At 42.2% G+C, this 14,445-nt stretch overlaps 1 protein-coding gene across 2 annotated transcripts in view; it reads left to right on the plus strand.

Annotated features, from left to right (window-relative positions):
- CREB3L2 (cAMP responsive element binding protein 3 like 2) overlaps positions 1-6,858 on the plus strand; it is a 77,390-nt gene extending 70,532 nt beyond the window's left edge. For both annotated transcript variants that reach the window (XM_027680568.1, XM_027680569.1), the window contains exons 9-12: positions 3,806-3,905; positions 4,817-4,943; positions 5,606-5,831; positions 6,757-6,858. In XM_027680568.1, coding sequence (XP_027536369.1) covers positions 3,806-3,905; positions 4,817-4,943; positions 5,606-5,831; positions 6,757-6,832 — 529 coding nt within the window. In that variant the 3' untranslated portion in view covers positions 6,833-6,858. The remainder of the gene's footprint in view (positions 1-3,805; positions 3,906-4,816; positions 4,944-5,605; positions 5,832-6,756) is intronic.
- Positions 6,859-14,445: the final 7,587 nt, after the last annotated feature.

The following is a 14,445-nucleotide window of genomic DNA, read 5'->3' on the forward strand; positions in this document are numbered from 1 at the left end:
ATTGAAATATCTGGTGCTGTGTATAACGTGTTGAGAAGTACTTTTGCTTCTCTTGAGTCTGGATTTATATACTGATGATCCCTTTTCTTGGAGACATGATAGACATAGGATGAGGTTGAGAGTGACATGCATGGACAATACATGCAAGTAGCTGCTAGAGTTGCTACTGTGGAATAACACAAACCAGCTTTGTAGACCTGCACTATGACAGGCACCTTTAAAGGCAGTGGCTTTATAAATACAAATGGGATGTTCTCCCATTTCTCATGCTCCTGCCCAAACTGTTGCAGCTCCCAGTCATCTAAAGATCAAGTTGCACATCACTCTGACCCACCAAGGGTTTATCAGCACCAAAGCTGCCAGACTGCACTGATTTGCTTGGCTGTCCCTTTATTTGAGGCTGGTGAAGTAATTTTACCAAATCACGTTCAAGGGGTGAAGGATCTAGATTTAAGTTGCAATGACATATCTTGTACTTAATTTCAGACCACCCTTATAATAGTTGACAAAACATGGCAGCCCTGGAGCAACTCCTTGTTTTCAAAGCAGTAGGACATTGGTTTTCATGCTGAAGCGTCTTCCATGGAAAATTGCTGGATATTTTCTTTGTAATGGAAGTGAAACAAAATGGTGGATTTAAGTGGTCTTTCGGTGAAAACCTTACTTTGGGATTTGTCCTCTTTCCTACAAATAGGAATCTCTGTGTAGAGTTAGAAGACAGAATAATTTTTCTCTCTCCTTATCAGAATCACAAAGTAGGAACAATTCTCTGAAAACTCTTGATTAACATAAAGTGTTTGATGTCCCCTAGAAAATGTCTTTTTTTTTCTTTGAATTGATGTTGGATTTTAAACATAAACATTGAATTGAGGAAGCCTCCCAGGTGACTATTTCCTGGAGTGACAAATTTTCTCTCCTTAATCACAGTGTCACTGGAAGCAGAGGGGAAGCCTTGACTTGCTCTTACTTTGGTAGTGAAAGGGCCTCTTCTGAAGATGAATATATGTGAATGTGCACAGGAAAATAAGACATCACAGGCAGAGTGAATTTGCTGGCAGTGTGTGGAAGGAAGAGCAGGAGTCTTCAGTCACTTTACAGCTTTCCTATGAGGTGCTTCCATTGGCAGAGAAAAGCGTGAAAACACGCTCACACCTCCCACGGAGGTGACCCTCTAATTGAATATCCCTGAGAAATGTGTCAGACACAGTGAAAATAATCCCTGTGGGTGCAAACCCCCTTAGCATGCTGCCTTGGGTTTGTATTTTCTCCTGTTAGGACTTAGCCATAGGCAGTGTGTTCCACTAAAAGCATTTGTGGTCTTTCTGCTTCTATTTAGAGGGAGCACCATAGTTTATGATAAGTCCCTATTCTGCAGTCCCTGTTCCCTTTTCCCTCTCTTGGTCCAGATCATCCCTGCAACTGTCCAGTAAAAAGCTTTTCCTTGGGAATCTTTTGACCTCAGACTCTAGTCTTCCACCATTCCAGATTCAAATAGAGAATAAAAACACCAAGGAGTGCTCCATTTTGGCAGTGGCAGGATAACATGGTATCATCTCTGATCAGACTTGTTTCTTGCTCTTGCCTTAGTTCTTGCTCATAGTTTGCAAATGCATCTGTATCCTGCCAGCTCCAAACACTGAGTCCTTGTCTGTTGAGAAGAAGACAGTAGCTCTGCTCAAACAGATAAATGACTTGGGGAAGAAAGGCATTTTATGTGAAGGTAGTTGGTAAATGAGGTGTGGGATGAATCTTCCTCTGCGTACAGGAGACCTCAGAATACCTGCCTAATTATACTTTCCAGAAGGAGACTGCTTTGGAATCAGCTCTCTGGGCCCACTCTGCCCAACAGGTTTTTTAAATTGGACGCAAAAAGGCAGAGATGAGCAAAATAAGGAAAATTGCCTCTTCTCTGTTGATTTCCTCACCAGCCATTAGCTGTTTTCTCACTGACGCCTCCACAAAAGTGGCAAGAATGATCAGCATTTCAAGGCTGCTGCTGCTGCCAGCCCCAGAGCTGAGGAGGAGGAGAGCTCCTTCCTCCTCATTCCTCAGAGCTGTTCTGTGTTGAGCCCAGTGGTTCAAGCCTGAAACGGGGGGAAGGTTTAGTCTTCTGTGATAGCATAGAAATTTCAGGGTTAAAAGGGCACTGCTGTATAGCATAGCTCATGGCACGTGGTTGGAATACTGCATGCAGCATGTTCTGTGCCAGAAAATGATGTATACTTTGTACTCAAGTCTTTGTGAACCCCATGCCATGCAGCGGATGTGAGGGGGAGCTGGGGAGAGATGCAAAAAGGAGAAGGAAATTGGGATGGTCTCATTTACATTGTGGACACTGTTTATATCTCTTAATTTGTCTGTGGTCTCTCTAATAGAGAGTAAAGGATTGAATTAGGTGTATTGCTTTCCTTTTTTAAAGAGTTGCAGGATAAGCCATGCTCTCAAGAGCATGCAAGACATCCTTCCTTAATAAGTTGAGAAGGATCTGCTGGCCCAGATAAATCTGTGCTGTGAGAATGCCTTGTGCTCATTTCAGAATGTATTCCTGAAGTCCTTGAATTCATTAAGCCCTAATTAGCAATGAGCATTGATGATTAAAAAAATCTGTGATAATAGGCAGACCAGTGTATATTGAGCTGGGAAGGCACCTCTGGGTCTGTCCTACAATTAGCTTTTAGCCAGTTTGATCTTAAAATAATCCTTCTATTTTCTCTGACATGCTGACCTCGCCTCTTGCTTTAGCGTTTGACGTCACAGCTTCCAAAACTGTTGCCTGGAGTTCTGTTGGGGTATCCTCCACAAGAGATTGTGAGACTTACAGGAGAAGTGACAAGTAAAGTTGGAAACGGACAGCAAATTTAACAACTTGGTACAAAATTGTACTATGTTTGTGTCAAGGACAGGCATTTGGTTTGTTCCTTATTTGCTAAAACGCTTCAGTGAAAACTGCTGTGAAATCCCTGTAGCAATCATACTTTGAGATAATTTCCCATTTAAATGAGTGATATTCTGAATGTAGTAATTGATGCTACAGCAGAAAAAAGCCAACCAGAAAGACAGAAGAATATCCTGCTGGTCTAGGACTGTTGACTCCAGCCACAAGAGAATTGTCATTGTGGTTGGGACCTCTGAAAGACACAGTCAGAGTAGCCACTTGAAGCATCTGCAGTTTTTGTCGGCTCCTGGAGGATTTAGCAAATAGCAATAAAGTGTTTTATTTAATAAATGAATTTGAGAAATGAAGTCTGTGCCCATGTTCAGTTTTAAGACCTTCTCTTTAAAAATGTTCCAGCATGTGGTCCAAACCACTAAATAGGTTTTTTGAGAAAAGGAGGTACCTCAATCACCAACTAGAGCAGTTATAAACTCACTTCTGCACCTTTAAAAATAATGGCAAAACTCCTGCTGAATTCATGACATATCAGGTTGTATATGCATCTGGTCACTTGTGTGTAGAGCAGTTTCAGTTGCTAATGTGCTCACTGGAGCCATTTCTTGTAGAAACACTGAAAACACAATTTTTATTTACAAGAGCTTTCTAAAAGTACTAAAGAAGAAAGTGTTCAGGGACATCAGTTGAGGGAAAAACAAAAGATCTTTTTGAAAGTTCCAGCATTAATACATGTAAAAACTTTGTAAAATTAAAACCATTCCTTGCTAGTAATTTCAAGGAGAGGACTTAAATTATCTCTACCTTGTCACAAATGCTGTATTATTGGCCAGGTGTGGAATTTGAAACAAAATGCTATTTAACCAACAAGAGGGGCAGTGTGTGTGATTCTTGTCTGTTGTCTTTGCTTTCCAGAACACTTCTGCAGCAGCTGCAGAGACTCCAAGCCATGGTTGCTGGCAAAGTGTCCCGTTCATGTAAGGCAGCTAGCACACAGACAGGGACCTGTCTTATGGTGAGTGTCCCTAATAATGGGAATTGTAAGGGGATGAGAATCTCTTTCCATTGCTCAGAGGCACATCCCTTGCTCTGCAAAGCCTCTCAGTTGCAAATTTGCAGCTTGGGAAACTCCTTTTCATGATTTGACAATTAATTTTGAGGTAGGTGAGACTTGGGAAGGGACTAAATTCTGGAGGAGACTGGACCTGTGCTTTTGGTTGGGTGCTGCACTGATGAAGGAAGGAGGACTGCTCCTCCAAGTGACCCACTTTATTATTTACTGCAGTATTGTGTGTGAGAAATGGTGTCTAGGGTTGTAAAATGAAAACGAAGGTGACTTTTGATGCTCAGTTCTTTTGTCACCAGTAAAAATAAACTTGCTCAACCAAGTCAAAATATAACTGAGGCTGTAAATCTACCTCTGTTCATTTCAGTAATAGTAGTCAAGATAAGAAAATTAGTAGAATGAAACATTTCCCTTTTCCCTACCTATACTCAGCCAGCGAGTTCCCTTTATATCTAAAGTGGTATAAATTGATGGAAAGTATTTGCAAGGCCTAATCTGTTCTCCTAATCTGTTAGCCTTGCTGTCACTTTGAAGCAAGACTGGGGCAAGCAGAAGTAACCTATCGGGAAATTCCTGACAGTATCTGTAAAACACACATGGCAGCTTTGTCTGCTTTTCAACTTTCTGAGTAAATAAGGCAGCTGGTCAGAATGGTGGCAGACACTGAAAACAAACTCCAGGTTTGAAATGTGCCCTTTAAAACACTGAATTGCTATTGTATATGTGCCTTTGCTAAGAGACCCTGTATATAGTGATGAAAATGGCCTCAAATGGTTTGTTTTGATAAAGTGTTAGTTCTGATGTGTGCACATGGGTCAAGACCTAGTGCACTTACCTCTTCTGCATCCTCCCTTTGCCAGATGGTGGTGCTGTGCTTTGCAGTAGTTTTTGGCAGCTTCTCTCAGAGCTATGGGCCATATCCTTCTGCTACAAAGATGGTGTTGCCCAGGCAGCATTCCTCACCAGAGTCCTACACAGATTCCATTGGTAAGTGACAGCTATTCCAGTCTTGCTCCTTGCTTGGTTGTACTTTGGCACTTGTTTTCCTACCTTTTCCCTACCTATTCCTAACCCCCTTCTCAAGCACCTCTTGCTTTTCTGTTTCTTGACTGGCCATTTTTTTATATATAACTGTGTTTTACAAAGAAGGATAGCTTGGTAGACTGTGCTGATGGCAGCAGACCTCATAAACATGGGCAAAGCCTTTTCCCCACTAGCTTGCTTGGTACTTCTGGAACTAAAGCTAGTGGTTTGTGAAAAGTAGTAGGGTTTCTACTCAATAGGAAATGTTCATACTGTTAAAATGCACAACTGGTATCAGTTGGTGTTTCCTTTGCCAGTGTCAGCAGACTCCAAGGACTGAGTTGGAAAGTGTTAGTATTATATACCTATAACGAACCAGTATATTATCAGAGTGATTATTTAATTTTATTCTTGTTTTGTGAATAATTTAGGGCTTTCTGATCCCTGCCTGGACCATTCCTGTGGTTTCTTTCTTCAGCTATCAAACTGCCAGTTAATCACTATGGAAAGAAAAGCCCTTTGCAGCTTTAGCTCTGCTCTGACAGTCTCCATTTCCTGAAATAACCAGGGCTGTTCTCTGACCTGCCTGTTTCTCATGTCTTTTTGCCTTCTCTCTTTGTATGTAGTGAGGTCAAGGAGTCTGCTAATTTATGAAGAGCCTCACCAACTGGAGGAGTCGTCAAGCCCGATCTCCTTTGCAGATCGCAATGACAGGCAAACAGACACCTCCAAGTACGCAACGCTGTCCCTGGAAGCTGTGTCAGGGACACAGCAGGATGACATCATGCAGTTCACAATAGCCAACGAGACAAGGCTAGAGAAATCAGTGCTGCTGGGCCTGCAGCAGCACAGGTGAGTGCAGGGTGGGCTGCTTGTCATACTGGTGTTCTGTCATTGTGCCTGAAGGCCAGAAGTAAGACCAGTGGATCAGCTGTGCTGGGCACCGTAAAACATGAACTAGGAGTTTGGTTTTTATCTGGAGAGCCTATAGGCAAAGTCATCGTTACTCTGGAGAAGTGTTTGCCACATTGTTGTTGTAATACAGCTACTGAACTCTCTACTTCTGCCAGAAACCTAAACCCCGTAAGCTTGTTAGTTCTGCCTACCCACTTCTTTGAGCACTTACTTGTGTGTCCCCTAAAGGAATAAGCTTTTACCAGTTGTGTGGTAGTGTGAAGTTGTGACTCACTGGGCTTTCTATGAGGTTAGGGTGTGAAGAGCTGGAGCTTCTCACAACAGTGATCCTACTAAAGCATTACTGTGGGAAGTTTCCGGGACTCAGTCTTAAGAGACTGACATGTAAATTTATCGGACGGCTTAAGTTCCTACACTGAGTTCCTTTTTTTTTAACTTAAATCTAAGGTTTTGGGGCCTCTGAAAAGAAAGAGATTCACTGATTTAAAGATGTATATGCAGTTTTCTTTCCACCACACCTTTTCTTGTCCTGCCACTGTCCTGTTGGCCCAGGTCTCAGTCTCTGCTAACAAGCAGTAGCAAGCCCACCAAACAGTGGAGAGAGGGATTTTGTTTGGCAGCATGCTATTATGAGGGCTAGGATCAGCCATATCACCCCAAGTATGTCTTCTGAGCACTTGTGTCGAAATTATGCCTAGAGCCAAAGAGATGACTAATTCAATGTGTTACCAGACTCCAGCTGACAAGTACCTGGTGAATACTGAGTGTCTTTTTAGCATTAGCCAATTTGAGCAGGATACGAACTTTTAAAAATGACTGTTAATGTTAACCTTTGTTGTTTTGGTATTTTTGTTCCCTACAGAGTCAACTCCGAACTAGAAAGAAATGAAACACTGAAGATAATTGAAATAGACAGAAGAGTCAATGCCACCTCTTAAAAATAAAAAAGGCCTTTTTTTCTTGACTTCCCTCTTTCCCACATCTTTTCAACCAAAGTTCCCCTGACTTGTCATCCTCAGTGAACCAAAGTACAAAAGAGAGGGAGTTCAACTTCTGCATTGACTGGTGAGGCTGTGACTACAGATGGGATCTCTTGTCTTTGTAACTCCCTTCCTCACTTCGCACACAGTCCCTGTCTTTGCTTTTATTCCTTTCCTGTCTAATACTGCAAGGGCAGGATTGAATTATGATGGCAGATGATGCCAGCAGTGTGCCAGTGACTGGTGGGTGTGTGTGCCACATGCACACAGCCTGGTCTGAGCACAAAGGCATTCTGTAGAAGAGTGAAATATGCAAAACCAACGGGAGCACGTGGGTGATAGTTTTCTTGGGAGAAGGTAGCTGAGGGAGGGAGAGGAGGTGCAGCATGATGGTGCTCAGAATCTAATCACAGCTCTGTGCCTGCTGGTCTATAGCACTTGAGCCTTTTATGGGGATTGAGAAGCATGAGTTTAGCCTGCTTCTGAAGGGACAAGAAAGGGCCCTGAGACTGCTGAGCTCAGAACACAGGCAGGAGAGGGGTGGGCAATGATGGTGCTGAGTTGTCCTCCTCTAGCTCTTTCTCTTCTCCTTTATCATTTAGCGGGGTAGGTTTCTCTGTGTGTTGAAAGCAGTTCTGGTAGGCTTCCCTGCTTCCACCCTTGAGAAATTAAGCAAAGATCAGTCACTGTCTTGTCACACTTTGTGTGAGAGAACTACACTAGTTTAACTAAATCTGTTTAGAAAGCAGATTTTGTTAAATTTATGCAATGTTTTAGATGGATGCCCTTTAGTTTGCTTAAGGCTAATCTATTTAGCTTGTATCAGTTCCTTCCCAACAAACTGAATCAATGTAAGGCTTAAACCATAAGTGCCTCCTGAGAGGACGATATGGATTTAATTTATTGGCCTCTAGATGCATTGACGGAATTTCTTATGTAGACTCAGTCTCAGATTGTCTTGTGTTTTCCTTTCCTTAACATCTTCCTGTTACTGTTGTAAATAGTATTTATTAGCTTTGCAAACTCTTGCTCAGGCAGTTGCAATGAAGAGAATTGAGCTTCCCTTAACTCTGCAGGTGATCTGAGCAAACTCTAAAATTTAACACACAAATATTACTGAATACCCATTCCCTCCCCTTAAACTTGAATTGTTCTAAAATAAAGCCATGTATCTTATTTTCCTCTTACCTCCTTTTCCAGAGATGTGATCTTAGACTAACTGCTTTGTTGAAAAGACAGGAGTATAGGTAGCCCCAGGTAGGCACAGTTCAGGCCTGGAGGTGGTAGATACTGTATTAGCTGTATGGCAAGGCAGTTTCTGACCTGAGGAGTTGATTATGTAAGCAGGAGACCTGTGAATAGAGGGATGAGATGAGCACATAGGGAGGTGAAGTGACTGGCCCGACTTCAGTGGAAAAGGCAAGAGCAGTATTCAGGTCTTATCCTGGTCCAGTAGTCTTCTCCCTGCTTTGTTTCCTCCTTCTCCTGTGTCATTGTTGTCTTTTAAGTGTCCTCTCTCTTTCAGTACCCTGGTCATGCCTTTGCTGGAGCTGTGCTTCTTGCAATTTGTCCTTGCAGTGGCATAGTTGAACTTACCCCAGGATTTGAGCAGGGTTTTATCTGGTTCCTACAGAAGGGCACTCAGGCTCCATTGAGATGGATTTAATGTGAAAATCCTAATTCAGCAGGCTAGCATAGCTACTTTACAGTTTACCAAAAGAAGTCAATTAGAAAAAAAACGAATTTGAAGCTCTTTTTTCTTTTATTTTTTTCCTAATGATAAATAAGGGAAAAACTAACCTAGCCTTACAAGTAATTTTTTACTATGTACAGTAGATATTTCCTGCAAGTATTCTATTTTGTAAAATACTGGATTTGTATTTTAATACTGCAGCTATCACACCAGCTCCTTTCTTGTTCTTTGTTCTCCTTAGACTTTCTTCCCTATTTGCCATCCTCAGGCCTGACTCAAAACTCAGAGAAATGAATGGAAAGTATTTGGCGAATTGCAGGGGACTGTGGATCAGTTCCCATTGTGCCATTTTAAGAAGGTGTTTCACATTAGTGACAGTGAAACATGTGCCTGACTCCATGAGCTAGTAATGAGTTTTGATGTACAGATGTGCTTTCTATGTAATGCCCTATTCTTCTATGCAAGTGCCTTTTTATTATTTTACCTGAGGTGGCAGCAAGAGGGGAAGTGCTGTTGTAGTCTGTGTTGCAACTGTTCCCTTCTTGGCATGGGTCGATCACTGCCCTAAAGTCTGTCTCCCTTCACAGTGATCCTCCTGGGTCCTCTGAATCATTCCAGTATCTATCAACAACTTTTGTATGATTCTGTTTTTTCTTTTTGAATGGTTTAAGGCCTCACATAAACAGTGACCACCGGTGGGTGCCACAAGGGATGGCTGCATTGCTCAGCCACTTGAGGTCAGCAAAGTGACAGGAGAAAGCTGGAATTGACCCTTCCATTACCTTATGGCTGGTCAGCGTTAAGTGCGCAAGGTCATAGTTTAGGAAATTCCTTAGATGGTCTTCTTTTTTCCAGAGCACCAATGATTTGCCACCTCTGAGGGCAACTGGGTGGCTAAATGTTCTGCAGAAGAGGTTCCAAGCTGAGGAGTGCAATACCACTTACTAGTCTTGCAGTTTGTACTGTGCATATAAGCAGGAGGCCTCTCTGCCTGAACTTATGCCCATGACCAGTTAAATGGGTCACCAACCAGTGCAGATATAGCTGACTTCAGTGTCTTAAAAACAAATTGGAATTATTTCTCAATACTCACAGGACAGATGATTTTGCACAACCAAAACAGCCCCTCCTCTCCGAAACGTACTGCACTTGCCACTGTTAAAACTTTGCCCTATTTTTTTGCTTAATTTGGGAATGTCAGTTCAAATCTGGTTGGGAGATAGTAATGTTTTCATCCAGAGCATTTTAAATGGCCACAGTCTGGGTCAGGCCTCAGTACTAATTCATCCAAGCCAGTATGGCCATTCCAATTTTCTTGCAACTGTTTGATAATCTATTTCTATAATCTTAATTTTTGTAATCCTTCAAGTTATTTTTAGGTACTCTTTTGGGGAATCTCTTGACCTAGCACACACATTGCTTGGGGATTTATTGTATTACATGTTACTTCTTTATAATAAGGAAAACCTTTACTTCACTTGGGTATGTTTGTGATCATTTTTCTTCAGGGGCCTTAATAGAACAGGTTTCTCTGCTAGATACTGGGGGCCAAGGAATCCCCTGTCATCACCTTCTCACAGGCTGTTGAGCAGCAAGGACTTCACTATCTCCAGAGATAGTTTGTGCCCATGTTATGTACCTAGCAGGGGGATGGGGGAGGCAGGACAGGGCCATTGCACTGCCAGCCTCAGCAGCCCAGAGGTGACCCCAGTGTGAATGTTGATGCACTGCACACCACGTGCAGAGGCAGCTTATGTGCTCTGTGTTAAGGGCATAAGGAAGTAGTACTAAGGTGTATTCAGGGAGGATGCCAGTGTAAGTGCTTTTAATTAGCTCAGCTCTATTACTTGAGGTCTTAGCCTTCTGCCAGTGTGCTTTTTCCAGTGATCAGTGACTTGGTGCTGTAGAATAACGTGTGTGTATGGATGTGGTAAGCAAAGGCCTTACATGCTACTTAATTTCCATTTCCAGTAGAGGACTTGAGTGATACTTGGAGTCCTCAGCTGTAACATTATGGTGTTTGTCAGCACAGTTTTATACACACTAGTAAACTTACCTTTTGGCCTGTAGCTTTAAAGCATGTCTAGATCTGTCGGGTCTTTGCTTCTAGGGAGATAAGCTATGAATGAAAGTAGGGCATTATTTTATATATATATATATATATTTAAAAACTATCAAGCACAGGGCATGTGCTGTTTCTAACCTTGTTACTAGTGTGTAGATAATGTTGGTTTTTCTCCCCTGGGCTATTTATAGTTCTTTGCTGCATTTCTTTCATTTCATCTGTACCATTCAATATTTTTCAGCAGCATAGACTAATGGATTAGACTGAGGTTCTTAGGCCAGATCTCACCTGATTCAACGCAGCACACTTCTCACATACTGCTCTTGAGGGTGCAGGTCTGATTTATACTGACAGGGGACCTCTTCCATATCTCTCTGTATAACAGTGTATCTCGATGTATTCTTGATTTTTCTAACGTAGACTAAAAATTAATCTAAAACCTTTTTTTTTTTCCTGCTGAAGAAACCAACCCACCTCTCTGCTCCCATCCCCCCAAACTATCAGTGGTAAATTCTGTCTAGACACATTTAAAATGTAGGTCAAGTAAAAGAAGGATACTAATTGCTACGTTGGGAGGGATTTCCACTGAGTATTTGGGCTCTAGATTCTAACTAGTGCCAAGAGGCCATTGTACAAAACCCACGCAGTTGAGAACAGAGGAATACGGAGTATTTTTATACTCTTGGTGACTAAAATATTTCTTTCTCGAGTCACTAATTAAAAAGGGAACATTTTGTATTCTGAAGGTGAAATGATAGGTCAGAACTTCATAGCTACAAAAGTTATACTAGCCTATATAAGTAGTGTAGTGCTGTGATGCGTTGCTGGTTTGCACTATATAGTGTTAAGGATTAATAACTTTGGGGGTTGCAAAGATGAATGAATTGATTTACATGTTAAGTAAGGTCTTTACAAATAAGATGTAAGGATTCAATCAATACTGTAGCTTTCTCATGGCCAATAAAATGACATTGGGCATTCAGAGATATGTTGAGGGTGTGATCCCAGTTAGTAGTACCACATTGCTTGGGTGATCAGCATCCACTGGAGACTCCAGTGTTGAGAGAGAAATTGCAATTTGTTTTTGTCCTGTTCATGTCAGGCCTTTTTCTGCTTTACCAAGGTGTATATATATATATGAGTTTAATTGCTGTGTAGAAGAGAGTGCATCTTGCAGAAACCTCTAATTTGTGATGCTGAAATGGAGTTTGGATATTCTTTATTAGGAGTAGTCTCTTGTCAACCCTAAAACCGATCTCCATACTCTTTCTCCAAGAGCTTCAACTGAACAGCTGAGAACTGAGCATGGGAAAGCTGGATTTGTAGACCTGTCTTACAGAAAGTGTGAAAGAAAGGGCATATGAAGGGACCTGACATCACAGGGAAACCTAGTTCTTGATTCCATAAATCAGCAATGATAGCCTCTGTCACTAGTTCCCCGCTAGGTTTAACTTTACTCCTGTTCTCCTTGCTCTTTAATATTACGCAGTCCTGTTTATGCATATCTGACCTTTATGTTAATGCCACTTTCCCCTCCAAACAGCAAGTAAAAATCTTTTCGAACTTTAGCAGTCCATAATGATGGGAGTGGAAGAGAGAGAGGGGGAAGCAGAGGCAGTTAATAATTTTCTTTTACGAGAACTCAGCTCATATCTGACTTTGCCATACCAGATTTTAATTCAACGGTGCTGATGTAACGGTGTCTTGCTTTCTTCATTTGTACAGTTAGCAAGAATGAGTGTGAGCATGTGTGTATCTGTGCAGAGGTGAATAATTAAAAGAAATCAACAACACAGAGTTGTTTCCTTAATGTAATAAGTGTCACTAAATAAAGGCATCTACCTGAACACACAGGATGCATTCGGCTTGGTGCAACAGGAGGTCCAGGCCTTCCTCTCTGAAACCTGTTCAACATTCCACATCACTGAGCACTCGTTAAACTGTTGTGTGAATTGCTGTCTGAAGACTGTGCTGTGATTAATTGTCAACTGAATGTTGTTGCACTGTGTCATTTTGTGTGTATGCCTAGACTGTCTGGCCTTTCTGTAGGGCAGCTCTGGCTTGGTTCAAAAAAAAGATTATTTTAGGCATTATTGTATATTCTGGTATCATTTTTGTCCTGCAGAATTATGGCTTTGAATTTTTTTTTTTTTAAGTGATGTAAGTTAGCCTTAAAAGGTGGCTCCTGGGAGCCGATTGCTCAAGGAACACAGTTTCTGAGCTGGTCTTGTGGGAGAGGATCCCCCCTTCTGTGGGAGTGCTACTGCCCTGACAGCCCCATGGGCACATTGAGGGGAAGCAGTTTGCTCTCAGAGGGCCATGCTGTGACACAAATACATCACAGTTTTTCTGAGATTTGCTAGGCCTTCCAAGGGTACACTACCTGGTGTTACTCTCATGAAGAGAAATACATATCCAGGGCCAAATCCATTGCCTTGGGCCATGCAAAACAGCACCTTGTGATTGAGTCACTCTGCTGTGACACACCTAAGGCACTTAAGTTGATCTTTTCCCTTTCCCTTTGTTCACGGGAATGCAGTATGGGTTTGTGCAAACATTTAAAACTATCTAAGATGACATGGACAGTGATACTAGTGCAAAAGCATGTCCTCCAAAACTCCTTGGTAAACTTCAGCAGGGCCTCTTCTGACTGCAGATGTCTCTAATCTCTTGCCATGTCTATTTAACTCTGTGTCTGTGTGTTCAGTGGCCTCTATTTTTGTACAAGTGCTGTCATCTGGATGCGATCCCACCTGATTGTTAACACTGCAAACATGTCCATTGGGTGGAAAGAAGTTGCTGTTTTTCCTTTTTAAATCATCTGCCTGATTCTACGAGAAGACAGACTACCTGCTTTTGTAGCCTAAATATGTATGTAGCGAAGTATGTTATGCTTTTCATTTCTTGCAAATAAATATTTTCTGTAGAAAAAGCAAGTACAACTTGTTTGATTTCCTCCTGATTGTTGGAAAAGATCTGGGCCCTTGGCTTTCCCAGGTGTGGCACTGCACTTGAAGAAGATGTGTCTATCTTCGACACGGCAGAACCCCAGTAATTTAGCAGGGTGCTAGAAAGAGAAGGTTAAAAGCAATGATGTGTTTTTTTTACTGAAGCTGGCTGCCCCTTCCCTTTTTGAGATTAGCAGAGAATTATGTCTGTCAATAACGGGTGGAAATTAGGTGAAGGCTGATGGCGTTTAATAATGATAATGGCACTTCAGTGCAACTATGCGATACAGCCCTATTAATATTAAATTCTGTCTCCTTAAAAGTGAGATCCAGGAAGGCTGATGCTCAAGGGGGCACTTGCTTCAGCCCAGTGATACCAGTCTGCTACGGCATGCTGGAGCTCGAGTCGTATGGGCCAAATAGCCCTCTGGAAGGTAAGGCCTTTCCCTGCACTGGCTTTACACTGGATTTGCTTAAACTGAAGTGAACTCTTAAGAGAGCTCTTTCTGCTTTGGCTTTTAGAGATTGGGTCCTCTGCTGGCCTCGGGTCCTTCCCTTACCCTGACTCACCCCTGAGATAGCTCAGGAGCTTTCTCTAGCAATTCAGAAGCTGTTCTGCCTGTGTGAGCAGTCAACCTTAGGCCCAGCAGCCCAGAAACAGTATCCAGCCAGGGGACAGAGCTGAACCTTTACTACTTTGGGTAGACATGGAAAAAAAACCACCTAATTTCTTCCAGTTTGAGGACTCTGTGGCTTTGCTGGCCGCCCAGGGAACTTCATGATAGATGGCCTAGTGCAGATGTGAAAACTACTCTGTGCAGAGCTGGCATCACAAATGGTGTGGTAATCTGTTTTACGCCAGTTT

Source organism: Neopelma chrysocephalum, unplaced genomic scaffold (genome assembly GCF_003984885.1).
Source record: "Neopelma chrysocephalum unplaced genomic scaffold, ASM398488v2 Primary Assembly neopelma1_59, whole genome shotgun sequence".
Taxonomy (NCBI): domain Eukaryota; kingdom Metazoa; phylum Chordata; class Aves; order Passeriformes; family Pipridae; genus Neopelma; species Neopelma chrysocephalum.